General features: G+C 38.4%; 1 protein-coding gene across 5 annotated transcripts in view; it reads right to left on the reverse strand.

Moving 5' to 3' along the window:
• Window positions 1–21,382, reverse strand: part of ATF6 (activating transcription factor 6) — a 195,783-nt gene that overhangs the window by 124,859 nt on the left and 49,542 nt on the right. For all 5 annotated transcript variants that reach the window (XM_019025857.4, XM_063693476.1, XM_019025862.4 and 2 more), the window contains exons 8-9: window positions 17,631–17,816; window positions 16,285–16,376 (exon numbers count right to left, since the gene is read on the reverse strand). In XM_019025857.4, the coding sequence (XP_018881402.4) occupies window positions 16,285–16,376; window positions 17,631–17,816 (278 nt within the window). The remainder of the gene's footprint in view (window positions 1–16,284; window positions 16,377–17,630; window positions 17,817–21,382) is intronic.

The following is a 21,382-nucleotide window of genomic DNA, read 5'->3' on the forward strand; positions in this document are numbered from 1 at the left end:
GACACCAAAAAGTCCAAAGGCACAGCATACACCTGCAGTTCATACTGACATTAGTCATAAATCAATTAAGAACCATTTGTAGAATGACACTTAAAATTATGTTTCAAATGCTTACTAATGTGACAAAACAGCTCAATCTGGAGACAAAAAAGACATGAATGGCAAACTGCCTAGAAGTCTAAGCAATATATAATAATTACATATGTACTTCCGTACATTCAAAAGCTTCAAAAGTATCCTATACTACCCTTAATATTAGCCTAGACCTTCACTTATTACAAAATTAAGATGTTTATTTCTTTTATTATTTATATTCTGCAGCACTTACACAGCATGATTCCACACAGCTATATTAAGTACTGAAAATGGTGGTTGAAAATGCTATTTCACACAAACTATCCGCTAGTCCTTGTTTTATGTTAACTAAGATGTATGCTCTGAAGAACATATCGAAGTACTCAACTTAAACTCTGATAGTAGTTTTCTCACCTGGCCTAGTTTCTCACTGACCCCTTCTCACTAGGTAGAAAGCAGAAGAGATAAATTTCCTTTTATCTCTTAAGTTGGCAAGGGATGTAGGTTTCTGGTTTCAGCTGCCTTTCCCTTCATTATAACAATGAAGTGTGGGGAAAAAGTAACCAAGTGATACAAGGTAAAGCCACTGGGATGCTCCTTATAAGCCTCCCTATGTACAACTCACATGAAAGCCAAAACTAGAGAAAAGCATCAACAGAATTTTCCATGCCCTCAAAACCCAGCTCTGCGCTTGATAGGTTCTAAGACATCTTTTTCAACAAAGGATGAAATCTACAGAGAAAAGAGAACCAATTACTTTGTGTAGACACATTTTTGACAAACATGAATACGTTAAGACTATTTGGGGAAAGGACTGCCTTTGGCTCTGTTACCCTCCTGCAATTCCAGATTCAATAACACCTGGTACTCAGATACATTGTATTTCTTCAGTTCATGTGTCACTTTGATAAATGTGGAAAGTATTTTTAGCCAAAAACTCAAATTAGATTTCATTTAAAAATCTGGCTGAACAAAACCGTGTATACTTGGTGGTTTGAATTCTGACGTTTAAGTTATACAGTAACTTTTAACCTACAGCCAATAGTGATATCATATGGCGAAATGTGCTCAACAACAACAACAAAAAATTGGAACCAGATTTGGGGACAAGCTCATCTCAGGATAAGAAGCTAGAATTCTTCCTATAAAATAATGAAAAGCTGACAAACTCAGAGCATGCTGGAATAGAAACATTTTACTTCTAACCAGTTCCACATGACTCAAACTCAATGCCATATGCTCCGTGGTTACCTTTTCCTTAAAGCACAGTCTCATAAGAAAACCACAGAGTAACTGGCCCACTAGTAGCATGATTTACCCTTCCTCATCCAAGCCTGATGTCTCAAACTATAAAGATTCCAGACCTAGTGAGGGTGCAGCACTAACCCAGAACAAAAACAGGGTAAAAGCACTGTCAATTCCAAACATTTGTTAATTTTCTTAAGACCTACCTAAAACATATTTAAAACCTCCTTAGCATGTTCATTTATGATTTGCAGCAAAGGAGGATGACTATAGTGACCTTTAAAATAGAAAGGGGAAAACATAACAAAGGAATCTATAATCTGCAATCCTATGTGCCAGGAAGAAGTTCCCCTCACAGATTATGCTGTGGCCCCTACTCTGTCCAAAACAGAGGTCCATAAATGTCCTCAAGTATATGAGACAAACCTATCTATACAGAGGTGTCTGTCTAGAGACATTTTAATAAAAACTTCCCTTACGTACATTATCTTATAATCTAATGAAAAAGTGCTTTTACAATTTCCATAGTGGCTAATGTATAGGAAGAAAGAAACACAAAACTATATACAACAATGTACAGGAAGAAAGAAATACAAAACTACACACAACAGTTTTCAACCCTAGACATACTTCAGAATCACCTGGGAAAAATGTTTGGTTTACAAACAAACGCCTTCGACCTACCCTATCAGACTTCATAGGTCTTGGGTAGGGCTCAGTTAGCAATATTTTTAAGATTCCAGAGTAAGGCTGGGCATGCTGGCTGACATCTGTAACCCCAACACTTAAGGAGGCTGAGGCAGGAGCATCACTTGAGCCCAGAAATTCGAGACCAGCCTGAGCAACATAATAAGATGTCATCACTTCAAAAAAACTTTTTTAAATGAGCCAGGTACGGTGGCGTGTATCTAGAGTACTAACTACTCAGGAGGCTTGAGCCTAGGAGTTCAAGACTGCAGTGAGTCATGATCATGCTGCTGCACTCCAGCCTGGAAAACAAAGCAAGACCCTGTCTCTAGAAATAAAAATAAAAAATAAAAAATAAAATTAAAGACAATTCAGGTTATACATTTTTTGGGACAAGAACATCATAGAAGTGATACTGTGTCCTTCTCAGTGCATCCCATCAGGAGCTGCAGATGTCAATATATCTCATGACTGGGAATGTTACTTTATTACTTAGTTATGGTGGCATAACCTCTTGCCCAATATCTCTCACATTTTCTACCTCTCTGTCTCCCTGTGTTACACTCTATATAATTTCTTCAGATCCATCGTCCCATTCACTATTTCTTTCTTCAAGTATATCTATTTTTTTGTTTTGTTTTTATTATTATTATACTTTAAGTTTTAGGGTACACGTGCACAACGTGCAGGTTTGTTACATATGTATACACGTGCCATGTTGGTGTGCTGCACCCATTAACTCATCATTTAGCATTAGGTATATCTCCTAATGCTATCCCTCCCCCCTCCCCCTACCCCACAACAGTCTCTGGTGTGTGATGTTCCCCTTCCTGTGTCCATGTGTTCTCATTGTTCAATTCCCACCTATGAGTGAGAACATGCGGTGTTTGGTTTTTTATCCTTGCAATAGTTTGCTGAGAATGATAGTTTCCAGTTTCATCCATGTCCCTACAAAGGACATGAATTCATCCTTTTTTATGGCTGCACAGTATTCCATGGTGTATATGTGTCACATTTTCTTAATCCAGTCTATCATTGTTGGACATTTGGGTTGGTTCCAAATCTTTCCTATTGTGAATAGTGCCGCAATAAACATACATGTGCATGTGTCTTTATAGCAGCATGGTTTATAATCCTTTGGGATTATAAATCCTTTCCATGTTTAGTGCTTCCTTCAGGAGCTCTTGTAGGGCAGGCCTGGTGGTGACAAAATCTCTCAGCATTTGCTTGTCTGTGAAGTATTTTATTTCTCCTTCACTTATGAAGCTTAGTTTGGCTGGATATGAAATTCTGGGTTGAAAATTCTTTTCTTTAGGAATGTTGAATATTGGCCCCCACGCTCTTCTGGCTTGCAGAGTTTCTGCCTAGAGATCAGCTGTTAGTCTGATGGACTTCCCTTTGTGGGTAACCCGACCTTTCTCTCTGGCTGCCCTTAACACTTTTTCCTTCATTTCCACTTTGGTGAATCTGACAATTATGTGGCTTGGAGTTGCTCTTCTCGAGGAGTATCTTTGTGGCGTTCTCTGTATTTCCTGAATTTGAATGTTGGCCTGCCTTGCTAGATTGGGGAAGTTCTCCTGGATAATATCCTGCAGAGTGTTTTCCAACTTGGTTCCATTCTCCCTGTCACTTTCAGGCGCACCAATTAGACGTAGATTTGGTCTTTTCACATAGTCCCATATTTCTTGGAGGCTTTGTTCGTTTCTTTTTATTCTTTTTTCTCTAAACTTCTCTTCACGCTTCATTTCATTCACTTCGTCTTCCATCGCTGATACCCTTTCTTTCAGTTGATCGCATCGGTTACTGAGGCTTGTGCGTTCGTCACATAGTTCTCGTGCTGTGGTTTTCAGCTACATCAGGTCCTTTAAGGACTTCTCTGAATTGGTTATTCTAGTTATCCATTCATCTAATTTTTTTTTCAAAGTTTTTAACTTCTTTGCCATTGGTTTGAACTTCCTTCTTTAGCTCAGAGTAGTTTGATCTTCTGAAGCCTTCTTCTCTCAACTCGTCAAAGTCATTCTCCGTCCAGCTTTGTTCTGTTGCGGGTGAGGAGCTGCGTTCCTTTGGAGGAGGAGAGGCACTCTGATTTTTAGAGTTTCTGGTTTTTCTGCTCTGTTTTTTCCCCATCTTTGTGGTTTTATCTACCTTTGGTCTTTGATGATGGTGACGTACAGATGGGTTTTTGGTGTGGATGTCCTTTCTGTTTGTTAGTTTTCCTTCTAACAGTCAGGACCCTCAGCTGCAGGTCTGTTGGAGTTTACTGGAGGTCCACTCCAGACCCTGTTTGCCTGGGTATCAGCAGCGGTGGCTACAGAACAGTGAATATTGGTGAACCACAAATGCTGCTGCCTGATCGTTCCTCTGGAAGTTTTGTCTCAGAGGAGTACCCAGCCGTGTGAGGTGTCAGTCCGCCCCTACTGGGGGGTGCCTCCCAGTTAGGCTACTCGGGGGTTAGGGACCTACTTGAGGAGGCAGCCTGCCCGTTCTGAGATCTCAAGCTGCATGCTGGGAGAACCACTACTCTCTTCAAAGCTGTCAGACAGGGACATTTAAGTCTGCAGAGGTTATTGCTGTCTTTTGTTTGTCTGTGCCCTGCCCCTAGAGGTGGAGCCTACAGAGGCAGGAAGGCCTCCTTGAGCTGTGGTGGGCTCCACCCAGTTCGAGCTTCCCAGCTGCTTTGTTTACCTGCTCAAGCCTGGGCAATGGCAGGTGCCCCTCCCCCAGCCTCGCTGCCACCTTGCAGTTTGATCTCAGACTGCTGTGCTAGCAATGAGCGAGGCTCTGTGGGCGTAGGACCCTCCAAGTCAGGTGCTGGATATAATCTCCTCGTGTGCTGTTTGTTAAGCCCATTGGAAGAGCACAGTATTAGGGTGGGAGTGACCCGATTTTCCAGGTGCCGTCTGTCACCCCTTTCTTTGATTAGGAAAGGAACTCCCTGACCCCTTGCACTTCCTGGGTGAGGCAATGCCTCACCCTGCTTCGGCTCATGCACGGTGCGCTGCACCCACTGTCCTGCACCCACTGTCTGGCACTCCCCAGTGAGATGAACCCAGTACCTCAGTTGGAAATGCAGAGATCACCCATCTTCTGCGTTGCTCACGCTGGGAGCTGTAGACTGGAGCTGTTCCTATTCCAAGTATACCTATTTTGCTGTCTTAACCCGGTCATTGTTTTTATAATTTTAACTTATCTCCAGATTTTTTTTCAAAATGTTCTGGCCAATTCTGGTAGTCTTTTGTTCCTTTACCAGAATTTAATTCTGTCTTTTAATATATTTTATATTCTCTATCTGATAATTCAAATATCTATAGTCTTTCAGAGTGTGATTCTGTAGTTTATTTTTTCTAACTCTTATTCATGGTGGTATGGTTTCCTGGTGTGTTTAATAATTTTTGAGGGAAAGAGGCAGACATGTGCTCATGTTCAACTGGCTCTGTATCTCTGGCAATTTTTCTTTTTTTTTTTCTTTTTTATTATACTTTAAGTTCTAGGGCACGTGCACAACGTGCAGGTTTGTTACATATATATATATGTGCCACATTGGTGTGCTGCACCCATTAACTCACCATTTACATTAGGTGTATCTCTGAATGCTATCCCTCCCCCCTCCCCTGACCCCACCACAGGCCCCAGTGTGTGATGTTCCCCCTCCTGTGTCCAACTGCTCTCACTGTTCAGTTCCCACCTATGAGTGAGAACATGCGGTGTTTGGTTTTTTGTCCTTGCAAAAGTTTGCTGAGAATGATGGTTTCCAGATTCATCCATGTCCCTACAAAGGACATGAACTCATCATTTTTTATGGCTGCATAGTATTCCATGGTGTATATGTGACACATTTTCTTAATCCAGTCTATCATTGTTGGACATTTGGGTTGGTTCCAAGTCTTTGCTATTGTGAATAGTGCCACAATAAACATATGTGTGCATGTGTCTTTATAGGACCATGATTTATAATCCTTTGGGTATATACCCAGTAATGGGATGGCTGGGTCAAATGGCATTTCTAGTTCTAGATCCTTGAGGAATTGCCACACTGTCTTCCACAATGTTTGAACTAATTTACAGTCCCACCAACAGTGTAAAAGTGTTCCTATTTCTCCACATCCTCTACAGCACCTGTTGTTTCCTGACTTTGTAATGACTGCCATTTTAACTGGTGTGAGATGGTATCTCATTGTGGTTTTGATTTGCATTTCTCTGATGGCCAGTGATGATAAGCATTTTTTCATGTGTCTTTTGGCTGCATAAACGTCTTCTTTTGAGAAGTGTGTGTTCATATCCTTCACCCACTTTTTGATGGGATTTTTTTTTCTTGTAAATTTGTTTGAGTTCTTTGTAGATTCTGGATATCAGCCCTTTGTCAGATGAGTAGATTGCAAAAATTTTCTCCCATTCTGTAGGTTGCCTGTTCACTCTGACGGTAGTTTCTTTTGTTGTGCAGAAGCTCTTTAGTTTAATTAGATCCCATTTGTCAATTTTGGCTTTTGTTGCCATTGCTTTTGGTGTTTTAGACATGAAGTCCTTGCCCATGCCTATGTCCTGAATGGTATTGCCTAGGTTTTCTTCTAGGGTTTTTATGGTTTTAGGTCTAACATTTAAGTCTTTGATCCACCTTGAATTAATTTTTGTGTAAGGTGTAAGGAACGGATCCAGTTTCAGCTTTCTACATATGGCTAGCCAGTTTTCCCAGCACCATTTATTACTTAGGGAATCCTTTCCCCATTGCTTGCTTTTGTCAGGTTTGTCAAAGATCAGATGGTTGTAGATGTGTGGTATTATTTCTGAGGGCTCTGTTCTGTTCCATTGGTCTATATCTCTGTTTTGGTACCAGTACCATGCTGTTTTGGTTACTGTAGCCTTGTAGTATAGTTTGAAGTCAGGTAGCGTGATGCCTCCAGCTTTGTTCTTTTGGCTTAGGATTGACTTGGCAATGTGGGCTCTTTTTTGGTTCCATATGAACTTCAAAGTAGTTTTTTCCAATTCTGTGAAGAAAGTCATTGGTAGCTTGATGGGGATGGCATTGAATCTATAAATTACCTTGGGCAGTATGGCCATTTTCACGATATTGATTATTCCTATCCATGAGCATGGAATGTTCTTCCATTTGTTTGTGTCCTCTTTTATTTCATTGAGCAGTGGTTTGTAGTTCTCCTTGAAGAGGTCCTTCACATCCCTTTAAGTTGGATTCCTAAGTATTTTATTCTCTTTGAAGCAATTGTGAATGGGAGTTCACTCATGATTTGGCTCTCTGTTTGTCTGCTATTGGTGTATAAGAATGCTTGTGATTTTTGCACATTGATTTTGTATCCTGAGACTTTGCTGAAGTTGCTTATCAGCTTAGAGAGATTTTGGGCTAAGATAATGGGGTTTTCTAAATATACAATCATGTCATCTGCAAACAGGGACAATTTGACTTCTCTTTTCCTAATTGAATACCCTTTATTTCTTTCTCCTGCCTGATTGCCCTGGCCAGAACTTCCAACACTATGTTGAATAGGAGTGGTGAGAGAGGGCATCCCTGTCTTATGCCAGTTTTCAAAGGGAATGCTTCCAGTTTTTGCCCATTCAGTGTGATATTGGCTGTGGGTTTGTCATAAATAGCTCTTATTATTTTGAGATATGTTCCATCAATACCTAGTTTATTGAGAGTTTTTAGCATGAAGGGCTGTTGAATTTTGTCAAAGGCCTTTTCTGCATCTATTGAGATAACCATGTGGTTTTTGTCTTTGGTTCTGTTTATATGCTGGATTACATTTATTGATTTGTGTATATTGAACCAGCCTTGCATCCCAGGGATGAAGCCCACTTGATCATGGTGGATAAGCTTTTTGATATGTTGCTGGATTCAGTTTGCCATTATTTTATTGAGGATTTTTGCATCGATGTTCATCAGGGATATTGGTCTACTTTGCTTCCAACTATGTGGTCAATTTTGGAATAAGTGCAATGTGGTGCTGAGAAGAATGTATATTCTGTTGATTTGGGGTGGAGAGTTCTGTAGATGTATATTAGGTCCACTTGGTGCAGAGCTGAGTTCAATTCCTGGATATCCCTGTTAACTTTGTGTCTCGTTGATCTGTCTAATGTTGACAGTGGGGTGTTAAAGTCTCCCATTATGCGTGAACCCGGGAGGCGGAGCTTGCAGTGAGCTGAGATCGCGCTACTGCACTCCAGCCTGGGCAACAAAGCGAGACTCCGTCTCACAAAAAAAAAAAATCTCCCATTATGATTTTGTGGGAGTCTAAGTCTCTTTGTAGGTCTCTAAGGACTTGCTTTATGAATCTGGGTGCTCCCGCATTGGGTGCATATATATTTACGATAGTTAGCTCTTCTTGTTGAATTGATCCCCTTACCATTATGTAATGGCCTTCTTTGTCTCTTTTGATCTCTGTTGGTTTAAAGTCTGTTTTATCAGAGACTAGGATGGCAACCCCTGCCTTTTGTTTTCCATTTGCTTGGTAGATCTTCCTCCATCCCTTTATTTTGAGCCTATGTGTGTCTCTGCATATGAGATGGGTCTCCAATTTTTCTAGGATGGACACTTTCTTTTATAAAGTGTCTCTTCTGAGAAGAATTTGCATTCGATTCCTTCAGGTGCCTACAGGCACCACCAACATAAGCCCACCTAAACTGCATTTTTATCTTGATTTTGGGGGGATCACACTAGTAGTATAAATTTAGGCTCTAACCTGATTAGGTAGGGGCTTTGAGTAAAGAATTATCAGGAAAGACTTTTCATTTGTTTCCACTCTAACTAAAGCCAAAACCAAGATAGGTACTTAATAACAGTCTCCCTGAGTGGTAGGGCAACTTTCGTTCCCCTCTTTTGGCAACCAAGAGTGTCATTCTTTGGAAGTTCTGGCTTTATTTGGGTAGAGGAAAAGGGAGGCCTCAGTTGTGACTTCCCTCCTCACTTGGGTCCACAGCTTTCTTTCCCATCCCCAGACACTATGCCACAAGGATCAAGAACTATATCCAGAACAAGCACCACTTCCAATGCTAGCTTACCATTATAGATTCATCTTATCTTTTATTATTTCTGGCCTCTGAGAAGCCCTTACTTTGTCTCCAGTTGAGCCAGGAAATAAGAGTTTTGATTTATTTTTTCAATCCATCATTTTTTAGTGTGCTAAACTGCAATGAGTTTCCTGTACCTTTAGCCTACCATATTGCCAAAAACAAAAGGTTAAGGTTCCTTAACCTTAAGGTAGAAAAAATAAAATAAAGTAACACTTTACAGCATAGTAGAAAAGGCAGAGTCTGTAGTGATAATTAAAAAAAGAAAAAACAAAAAAAAACCTGGGTTAAATTTCAGGTTCTCAACAATAAAATATGACTAATAATCATAGAATTAACCCCAATGAGTAATAAGAAGAGGATTTTCTTTTTAACCAATTCACATTTGGCCTGTTTAGCCAGTCCCTGCTACCTACAGTTACTATTTATAGACCACCCAGAGTGGGCCAGCTCCTTGAATCCTATGCCAAAAATAGCTAGATGCCTTCTTTACTATCCACAAAATATCGATAAGGTCAGAAAAATTAACCCTCATAAGTCCATTTAGTTTATTTTTTTTTTCCTGTGTGACGTCTATTCAGTAACCCAAACCTCTTCAAACTAGTCAGCTTTGCTGCACATTACCTTTGACAAAACTCTCTTACTTTATACATTAGATATATTTATATTTCATCACCAAATGCCTTCAGGAAATGTTTAAGGCATACCAATATTTGGCAAACTTGTGTGTTTTATATTTTTTTTCATTTGGCCCATACCAATAAGGCACAAACATTCAGTTCTACGCTGAACATCTGAAACCACATTAATCACTTTACTCGGTAATGTGATCTGTTCTAAAAGAGTTTAGGTTCCTAAATTTAAAATACTTTGGAAATCTCTGATTCAAATGTCTATTTGTCTGACAAACTTAATTTTGTGGTACTTAACAAAAGTTCAGATAGAGCTCACAATCTTTTTTTTTAAAGCCTATGCATTTTCCAATTAAAACATAATAATGCATGCTTAAGGTTTCTAGATACACAAGACTACAGATGTGACACTTGTTCAATAAATATCTTCCAGGTGGTTACTAATAAGGTTCAACTGGGAAGTTCCTGCTCCTCTGGCAGACTCCCGGACCAGAGAAGATCATAGTCTTGCAGTAAAGACTGAAAACAGGCCGGGCGCAGTGGCTCACACCTGTAATCCCAGCATTTTGGGAGGCTGAGGTGGGCAGATCACAAGGTCAGGAGTTCGAGACCAGCCTGACCAACATGGTGAAACCCTGTCTCTACTAAAAATACAAAAAATTAGCTGGGCATAGTGGCAGGCGCCTGTAATCCCAGCTACTCGGGAGGCTGAGGCAGGAGAATCGCTTGAACCCAGGAGGCAGAGGTTGCAGTGAGCCGAGATCGCACCACTGCACTCCAGCCTGGGGAATAGACTGAGACTCCATCTCAAAAAAAAAAAAAAAAAAAACAACAATGGGGCCAATCAAAAAATTCTTTTGAATAACACAAATGATGAAACATCTCAATTCCCAACATTTGATTCAGGGACAAGTTTCAGTCTTTCAAATCACTGTTGTTCTCTGGGCTTTAATATTTCACTGTTCATGCCAAATTTTGTCTACAAGAAATAGTTCTTGGTTTTTATGAATTTCACAGCCAGTTTCCTCCATATTTCCTTGTTGGTGTCAAAGATATTCTGACTTGTTGAGATACTTTTCTACACTTCCTCATTCCTTCCAGCTTTTCTCCTTGATGCTTTTCTTCAATTTAAGCCTTTTAACATGTTTTTTTAACTTGAATAGTTCCTAATATTCCCACTACTTCTTGGCTGGCTGTTCCTAAAGCATCACACAGAGAAAGATACAGATCTTAACTGATTGATCCTCAAGATTTTCAAATATTTAAGCTTTCTCCGATTTTTAATCCCCTCTTTCTACTAACTCCTTTTTGAACACAAACCACTTCTCGATAAAACAGGGACCATCATCTCTTCCTTTCATAATCAATCAATCTACTATGGAAATGAGATCCATCCCCACCTTTACTTCAGCAGCTGTGAAGATCATTAATTCATTTTTAAAAAATTTTTGTCTGGTGGGCGGGGGCACTCAAAAAATTTTTTTGTTCCAGTCTTTTCTTTCCTAAAATTCTATTGATTCATGAGGGCTTCCACAATGAGATGTCCCCCCTAACCCCACTGTCACTTCCTGTAGCATAATCTAATCCTCTTTATTCCTTCATCGAGTACTACTGCATAAAGCCTCCCATGATTGCCACTAGCAGCGTCACTGGTTACTTCTATGTTCCCTCAAGAATATGCCTGTGAATTTGCAATATAATAAGAAATAATATATTTGGTTTTTATTCTGGTTCCTGTCACAGAGCTCCTAAAACCCTTGGAATTTCCTGAGTGATAGGGGGTAAGAAGAGCATCTTTTGTTATCCATAATAAACCCCTTCCAGCTGGACCTGAGTTTATGCTAATGAGGTGACTCTTGGATGATGGAGGCTGATTGCCAGAGAAACCAACCACATAATTAGTGGGTTGGGATTTTCAGTCCCGTCCCTCAACCTCCAAGTAGGGGAGAGGGGGCTGGAGTTTAAGTGCAATCACCAATGGCCAATGGTTTAATCAATCACACCTACCTAACGAAGCTCCATAAAAAACCCTAACAATGGAATCTGGAGAGCTTCCAGGTTAGCAAACACAAGGAGGTACTAGGAGGGTGGTGCACCTGGAGAGGGCATGAAAGCTCTGCACTCCTCCCCTATACCTTACCCTATGCGTCTCTCCCATTTAGCTTGCCCCACATATCCTTTATAATAAAACCAGTAATAGTAAATAGAGTGTTTTCCTGAGTTCTGTGAGCCATTCTAGAAAATTATCAAACCTCAAGAGGGAATTGTGGGAACCCTCAACTTATAGCCACTTAGTCAGAAGTTACAGGTCACAACCTGGGACTTGCAACTGGTGACTGAAGTCAGGGGCAGTCTTTGGGTATTCAGCCCTTAACCTGTGGGAGCCTGTGCTAGCTCCAGGTAGTTAGTGTCAGAAATGACTTAAATTGGCCAGATATAATGGCTCACACCTGTCATCCCAGCACTTCGGAAGGCCAAGGAAGGAGAATCATTTGAACTTAGGAGTTCAAGACCAGCCTGAGCAACTTTGCCAGGTGTGGTGAGGTGCACCTGTAGTCCCAGCTACTTAGGAGGCTGAGGATCCGGGAATTGCTTAAGCCTGGAAGATGGAGGCTGCAGTGAGCTATGATCACACCACTGCACTCCAGCCTGGACAACAGAGCAAGACCCTGTCTCAATAAAAAATATTTTACAATTAAAATTTAAAAAAGAATTGAGTTAAATTGTAGGACATCCAGTTGGTGTCCAGAGAATTGGAGAATTGCTCAGTGTAGAAAATCCACATATTTGGTGTCAGAAGTGTGTAAACAAAAAGTTTTTCATTTTTTTAATGCCTATATGTTTACATGACATCCAGATAATTCTTTCTCATACAACAGTTGTTTACATATCTGATTCTCTTACTAGACTGTACTTTTATTCATATTTGCATCCTTGATTCCTTGCTCAGTACCTGGCAAACATTAAGTGCTCTATAAATATTTGCTGTATGTCTGATTAAATAAATAAGTACCACGTATAGCCTCAGATAAGAAATGACGAACTAAAAGAACACACAGTTTTTTGAGAAATAGTTTATGAATATATATAATTCCTACTAATTGGGTGAGGGAGACATTCATTCATACTACAAGTATTTATTGAGTAACTACTATGTGCCAGCCACTGTTCTAAGCACTGGAAAACAAAAGAGATAAAAATACCTGCACGGAGAGAAAGAAAATAAAATAAATAAGTTACATAGCATACTTGAAGGGGAGAGGTGCTATGTAGAAAAATGAAGAAAGAAAGACGATAGGGAATGCAATGGCAGGAGCTGGGATAGACATTTAGAAAAGGTAGTCCAGGAAAGCCTCACTGGGGTGGCATTTGAGCTTTTTTTTTTTTTTAATTTTGACCAAAAAAACTTGATGTTTTTTAATCACTTTTTTAAAACTTTTATTTGAAGCTCAGGGGTACATAGTATTTGAGCTTAACACCTGACAGAAAGAATCTCTGAGGGAAGGGCATTGCCGGCAGTGGGAATGAAAGTGAAGACCATGAAGTGCTAACAGGCTTAGAGTGTTTGAGGAAGAGCACACAGGCCAATGTGACAGGCTAACAATAACATTTTTGATCCAAAAGATAGGCAAGAATTTTAAAAATACAATATCCAGTGTTAGGAAATGTGAGAAAATGGATACTCCGCTCTCCTGCTAGTGGGAATGTAAACAGATACAGTCTTTTTGGAAGGCAAAATCTATCACAATTTCAGATAATCGTAACCTCTAGCTCTAGTCTAGATTCTATCATACACATACAGACACATAAATATATGGAAATACATTTTATGTACACATATCAACAAGTAACTGGAAATACCCTAGCTGCCTATCAAAAGATGGTTAAATAAATTACGGCAGCAGTTGGGCAAGTGTGCACTGGGGTTTTAAGCAGTCCAAGGAACTCTGGGGATCCTAAAAGTCTTTCAAAGTCAGCAAAGTTCTCCCTTTTCCAACTGCATACCTATGTGAGTCTAAATTTTCTTCATTTATTTCAACCCAAACAATATATCATAACAGATTACATGAAAAAACAGATAATCCTGCCAGATCCCGTTAAGTCGGACATCAAAGATTTTTATGAAACTATTGATTTGACCTAAAGAAGCAACAATAGGTCTCAAGTATCCCCATGTGTTTTAGAAGCCTGAAGTCAGTGAGATAAAACCCAACATTAAGAATTTGAAGGAAAGTAACTTGGAGGAAAGAATGTAAAGAAAATACTGAGTAGTCTGGCCACAGCATAATAATAACTAATTTGGTTTTCTGGTTTTCAAAATTTTGGATTGCAACAAAAGGAAATTTCAATATGCTATTTCAATTTTTAGTAGCAAATAAATGTGTATATAGAGAAAAACTAAAACGGATGTATTTGAGCTTCCCCCCAAAAAAAATATTTTTACAAAACTATAAAGTAGTACCACTCTTCTGTATCTCACTAAGTTTTTGGAAGTTTGGGAGATATAATTATTCTTCATTAACATGTTATTTATGTTAACATGTAAAGTAATGGTTTATGGTTTATTATTTTTAAATGAATTAAAAAATTTTTCATTTTATTTTTAAAGTTTTAATTTCTCATATAATAAATATCAGTATATATAAACCACAAAATCAAAAATTATTTGGGATCCTTGGTAACTTTTAAGGGTACAAAGGGGTTCCCAAGACCTAAAGAGAATTGCTAAATTATGGCACATTTACACTACAAAAAACTATGTAGTATTAAAAGAGAATAATGTATTCACATATTTTAAAGAAAGCACAATTTGTATATAATTGTTTCATGTAAAACCAAAATTTTTAAACTAAATACATATAAACACAAAGACACAATACAAATGTGGGAATAGATGTTTATATATTCTATATGAAATGTTCTTCCTGTATCTTACCTAAATAATTCCTAATCTTCTTTTAGATCTTAACACAATCACCTCTTTCTCAGAGAAACCTTGCCTTACTTCCCTAACTAGGTCAAGTGACCCTATTATGTGGCCTCATGATATCATGTAACTTTCCTTCACGGCACCTAACATTGTTACAATTTTGCATTTATTTGTGTGATCATTTTGATTAGTATATGTCACCTATATTAGATTATAAATTTCATGAGAGCAGGGGGTTGATTATACAGGGGGTTGATTATATTATTTTCTCAAATTTCCTATATGTTTGAAAATCTTCATAAAAAATGTTTTTTTTAAAAAAAGAGATTATTCCATTTTAACTCCTTTCAATTTCTCAACCAATTTTAATACAAACTTCATGCCTACCCCTACTAAATCTGCTTTCCAAGATTACAACTGACCTGATAATTGCCAAATTCAGCTTTCTGCGTCTCCCAAGCTCTCAGCAGCACGTGATACCACTGCCCAAGACCTGCTTGAAGCTCTTTTTACTTTGGCTTCAAAAAGCTACTTTCTTTCAGTTCTGCCCCTAATATGCTGTGAGTTTCTTTTCCCAAGGCTATCTACTATTCATACTGGTGTCCCCCAGATTCTTCTTACTTTCCTTCCTCTACTTGTTCTCCTTGGATAATCTCATCTACACCACAAACATTATCTGTCTGTCAGTCTACCTACCTATCTATAATGTTAATTCCCAATATCTAGTCAGTGCCACAAACTTCCTATACTTAAAATAAAAACTATTGTCTTTCTTCATAAAACTATCCGTCTGTCTATGTTTGCTTCCTCCAATGACAGCACCACCATTCGGTCCCTCAAGATAGAAATTTTTGAATTATCCTTAACTTCCCTCTTTTCTTCCTCATGTCCCACATTATACCAGTTAACAAATCCCACAAAATCTACATCAGAGAGGTACCCTAAGATTGCTCATCCTTTTTATAACCATAGTGTAAGTTCAGACTCTCATTTATTACCTGAAACACCTCAATAGTCTTCTAATGCTTTCTCTGCCAATAGTTTCTCCTCACTGCAGTCTATACTCAATACAACCCTCAAAGTCCTCTTCCTAATATGCAAAGCTGATTATGTTACCGTCCACCTAAAATCTAGGGATGCCTCATTGTACACAGCAGCACCTATACTTCTAACCATATATCTAGCCTCAGGCACACTCCCCACATATACGAGATACACTGAACTTTTCACTTTTTTATGAACATGTCATGCCATTTCATAACTGTGCCTTTAAACATGCTGTTCCCTTTGCCTGGCATGCCTTTCTCATACTTTGCACATAGCAAACTGATATTACAGTTCAATGTTCAGCTTCCTTCTTAGGTATCTCCCTTATAACTCAGTCACTCAACAAAAAATGTATTGAGTACCTATCAATGCGACAAGAACCTTCACCTCAAGGAACTCGTACTCTATATTATGTTAGGACTCATTCACACTGTTATTATTACGTTCATCACATTATATCATAGTCATCCTTCTACTTGTCTCTCCTCCCAGCTGGATCATGAGATCTTTGAAGGCATGGCTCCTGTCTCATTACTCTTTACACATCTTGAGAAACAAATCATTTTTTCTCTAGTTTATGATGAAAGCTAAAGAATAATGAGGATTTAAGTTTTTAGCATTAGTATCCAAAATAAATATCTATTCACTTACCTCATAGGTCCATAGTTCAGTATTATAAATGCCAATACTATCATCACACAGACAACTCTTCGCTTTGGACTAGGGACTTTAAGCCTCTGGTTCTAAAGGAAATGACCACATTAAATACAATTAAACTAACATCGATCTCAGAAAAAGCAACGCTTAAGATTAGAATTTTCCTCTTTACCGGTTACGTAAATCCCTTGTCTTACAAATACCTTGTCTTATTTAAAAAAAAAAAAAATCAAAGGTGAGGAAATAACACTTTTCAAGACTACAGCAGAGACTTCCAAGTTCCCTTTTCTAGCAGGGAGAGAAAAGGAGAGAAACAGAAGAGAAAAAAACACAGCAGCCACTCCATTGCAGTTGCCTCTTCACCCAAGAGAAAAGAATTCAATATATATATGTATATATATATTTTTGAGACGGAGTGTCACTTTGTCGCCAAGCTGGAGTGCAGTGGCATCATCTCGGCTCACCGCAATCTCCACCTCCCAGGTTCAAGCGATTCTGCTGCCTCAGCCTCCTGAGTAGCTGGGATTACAGGTGTGCGCTACACCCAGCTAACTTTTGTATTTTTAGTAGAGATGGGGTTTCACTATGTTGGCCAGGATGGTCTTGATCTCCTGACCTTGTGATCCGCCCGCCTCAGCGTCCCAAAGTGCTGGAATTACAGGCGTGAGCCACCAGGCCCGGCCAGAATTCAACATTTTTTATATTTTTACGGATCCTCAAAGAATTTTGAGTCACTTCTATAGTTTGCCTCCCTAACCTTTTAAATCATTGTTTTCAGTAAAATATAGGAGTATTCCCATGTACTCAGGGCCAAGTGAAAAAGAGTGTAAGAAGCCCCATTCAATAGGCATCTATATGGTTCAGCACTGCAGTGAGAAATTCTGAAAACAGCAAATTTCCTGAATAGAACTGAGGAGATTAAACCCTCTTGGAGTCAGCATAGTAACAGAATGCAAAAATCACATTAGTTGTTAGGTGGACTGAGAAAAAATAAAAACACTTTTATTTTATATTGTTTTCTTTTTTAAAAGGGAAAATATGGCAGGGCACTTTAGAAGCCTCAGTGTGATTCACTTAGCCAGAAAAGACGGTGCTAAGGCAATGAATGAGGAGAAACCTAGGAAAAGGAGACAACTTTTCTATGTAGATTGGGGAGTACAATTCAAAGGGTCCCCTTCAAAGGCTTTATCCTTACTGCAAATGTTTTAGGACTTATTATACCCTTCTTTTCCTAGCACTATTATTTTACATAATTTAATTTAAAATGTAAAAGTTTCTCTATTTATTAATCCAGAGGATACTTTAGCCCATCTCGACTCAGGCCTATTACTAACACTTACCTCTGACACAACTTCATCCAGCTGCCGCTTCAGTGTTCCATTTTCTTTCTTCAGTTGCTCGTTTTCTGAAAGGGCAGCCTTTAATCTCGCCTCCAACCCTAGCATATATTCTTTCTTCTTCTTGCGAGACTGACAAGCGGATTCCCGATTTTTTATCATACGTTGCTGTCTCCTTAGCACAGCAATCTAGAAAAAGTTATAATGAATCAGAATACCCTGGTTTTAAAATCAGATCAAAATAGATCAGAATATACTAATTTTTATAATTATTTTAACCAACTATTTTTTCAAAGCATAGGTTACTAGTTGTTTCAAAAGAGGTTTGAAAACACACTGCTCAAACTAAATAAATTAAAATCAAATGATTAAATAAAGCCTTCTAAAACCCAAATGTTAAATAATTTCTTCTGATGTTTTCTAAGGCTCGTTTATTAATCTTCCAATTTTCCCCTTAGAAACCCCCTCAGAAAGTATCTTTAAATATATATGCATATATACACACATCTTAAATCTATATCTCTGGCCCTTAAATGGCTATGCCCCAGAACCATATATTCAATTAATTATAAGGCCACTTCTTACAGTTATTACCACTTCAAATTCATTATGTGCAAACTGAACTATCTCCCTCTAACTAGATTGTTTAAAAATCTATCCATTTTCTATCAATAGTAACTATTATTTCACTTTATTCACTATATTCAGTCCTTCTCAATCCCTCATTCACTTATTGAATATGTTAAAAGTATATACTAATGACCAAATTTATTCCAGTGAAAATGTGTCTCAGTTATTCCTTTCTGTCTATTCCCTCTTCCACTCTCCTAATACAGGCACTCATTAACTCATCCCTATATTACTGCAACAGACTCCTATTTCAATTGTGTTCCATCTCATCCTGTCCACCATTTCTAAGATAACTTCTCCCAAGAAAATATTTTTATCTTACTACTCAATTGCAAAAACAAGCTAGTCATGTATCCCTGCTACCCATCTTTTCTTTTAAGGTCTTCCATATTGTGACCTCCCATGGCCTAACCAGACCTTCTGCCCTAAATCTACAGCTATTCAAGCCACACTCCTCCAATCTTAACATTTAAAGCTACTTCATAATCTCCATAATGTCTAACATGTTTCCTTATTCACATTGTTTATTTCCATTTGGAATGCTATCTCCTCCACTAACCTAATTCCAAGGTCCATTTGAACTCAATTATTCTAACCCACCCTGATTTTTTATTTTCTCTGAGTATCTTATACCCTTAGAATTTGGAGGATATACTGGAACACTCTAATGCTCTCAATTGTTTCAAGAATGTTAACTCTCTCTCTCTTTCCCCACCTAGATTTTATACCTTGAAAGCCAAACCACATCTGATCCTACTTTTTTGTTTAATACCAACAATATCTACTACAACAGAAACTTACTGAGCGAAATTATTTTTGTTATGTTTTCTAAATTAAGTTATGAAGCCTATTGTTATACATTAGTCTAATTTCTTTGGGGAAGTGAGAGAGGTGGCAAAATTAAGTGCATAAAAAGCGCCAACCTATATTACATTGATTAGTATGAGTACACAGATGGCTGAATTACTAATTTCTATATATTTTGCAATGGACTTTAAAAAGTAAACACTCTAGAGTGTTCAATAACTCTTACTGAGACAGTAAATAAAGTTAAAGAATGTAATCTATTTCCTTTTTTTTTTTTTTGAGATGGAATCTTGCTCTGTTGCCCAGGCTGGAGTGCGGTGGGGAGATCTCGGCCCGCTGCAAGCTCCGCCTCCCAGGTTCACACCATTCTCCCTCCTCAGCCTCCCGAGTAGCTGGGACTACAGGTGCCCACCACCATGCCTGGCTAATTTTGTTTGTGTATTTTTGGTAGAGACGGGGTTTCACCGTGTTAGCCAGGATGGTCTCAATCTCCTGACCTCCTGATCCGCCTGCCTCGGCCTCCCAAAGTGCTGGGATTACAGGTGTGAGCCACCGCGCTCGGCCTGTAATCTATTTCTTTTAAAACAACAACACAATTCCCACCCTGATACTACATTTCCTAGAAAGAGAAGTATGCCAAAGCCAACCAAGTGATCTCCCGACACCAAATAGTTTCAACAACCTTTAAATCAGAACCCACAAGGAAATGTTACATGAAATGTCAAAAAGGGTGTTTTTTTATTTAAACTACAAAAAGGCTGATTTTTGTGAAACCATCATCTGTAAAAATTTCCCTGAAGAATAACTATCTCACTCTTAAGTAATGCTAAACACACACATGCACACACACTCACACACACACACACGCACGCACATACAAAGAGCAATGGCAAAGCCATGATGGATTGATTATTCACCAAATGCAAACTATTCTCTGGACAATGCCACTTTGTTCAGTCTACTTTTATTTTTAGTGATCTTCATTGTTACTTAGAATGCCAGTGTCCATAATTAATACTAGAGTGCTGAAGTACACAGAACACTGAACAGGGACATAAAAGTGAAAGTTCCCAGATGGAAGAGTTTATACTAAAAGTTAGACAAAAGGCAACCTTACTTTAAAGGCTAATTAATCTGTGGAATTTAGAGGGGCTTACAGATGGCATACCATTTAATAAATTTCAAACAAGGATTAGGCATTTCTATAAACAATAAAAGCACCTGCATATTACACAGCATTCAAGTTTCAGAGGCTGTCAATCCACGTGCACCATACTAAAAAAATGAAAACCATCTGTGGTCAAATATTCATTTCTTCCCATAGAAAAAGATACATTATAATAGTTCTGAAAATAAATATTCAATACTATCAATAAATACAGAGGGTAAAGACAGTAAAAATAAATGAAACCCACGGCTATCACCAAACACAGGGCTCCAATGTTTTATCTCAGCAAGCCATCTTCAGCTATCTGAATATAAAATATTTAAATTATTCAATACTTCCTAGGCAAAAAAAACATATGATTTTTAGGCTAAACATACACACATTGTGGTGTATGGTATTTTTTTAAGTGGGGGGAAGTGGGTATTTTCCTATATAAGAAAAAAAGGATTACACTGTATGTAATTCTGTTTGGTAAACTGCTTTTGCACATACAGTGTATCAAAATGACCTTTGACATGCAATAATGGCAGCACAGATTTTCAATTATCTTGATGTTTCATAATATATTCAATTAATCTCCTCTTGTTGAAATTACTATAGTTTTCAAGATTCTTTAAAATAAGCCTCATCATTTAATCCACTATTAAGACAGTAGAAGGGCCAAGGCTAGAACTTAGGTCAGTTGACTCCAAGTCCAGTGATACTTACACAACAGCTTCAAACTGCTTCTAAATACCAAATAGAGAGGCTTGCATCACAGCATGGAACTCTAACCTCAGAGAACTGTGTGGTTACTTTTAATTATGTGCCTGTCTGAAAACAGAGACTTGTGGAACTGCTTGTATCTGGAAGCCTAATCTCTCTGTTAGCAATCTGAAAACATAAAATCAATACTCTGGCCCATTAACCAATTGACACATCTCTCTTATGGGCATATCAGATGATTTCATACAGACTGAAATAAGCGAACAGCTGGCCAGGTCCTGCTTCTGATCATCCTGCCTCCAGACAACTCTCCCACCAGGCATCTTGCCTTGGAAAAAGTAAAAAGGACAAAAGAAAAAACTCTACAGCTGCAAAATAGTTTCCTTTGAGTGCCACTGCACTATAAAATGTAGTATTTCACTTAGTAAACACTTATTTGACTGTA

Source organism: Gorilla gorilla, chromosome 1 (assembly GCF_029281585.2).
Source record: "Gorilla gorilla gorilla isolate KB3781 chromosome 1, NHGRI_mGorGor1-v2.1_pri, whole genome shotgun sequence".
Classification (NCBI taxonomy): Eukaryota; Metazoa; Chordata; class Mammalia; order Primates; family Hominidae; genus Gorilla; species Gorilla gorilla.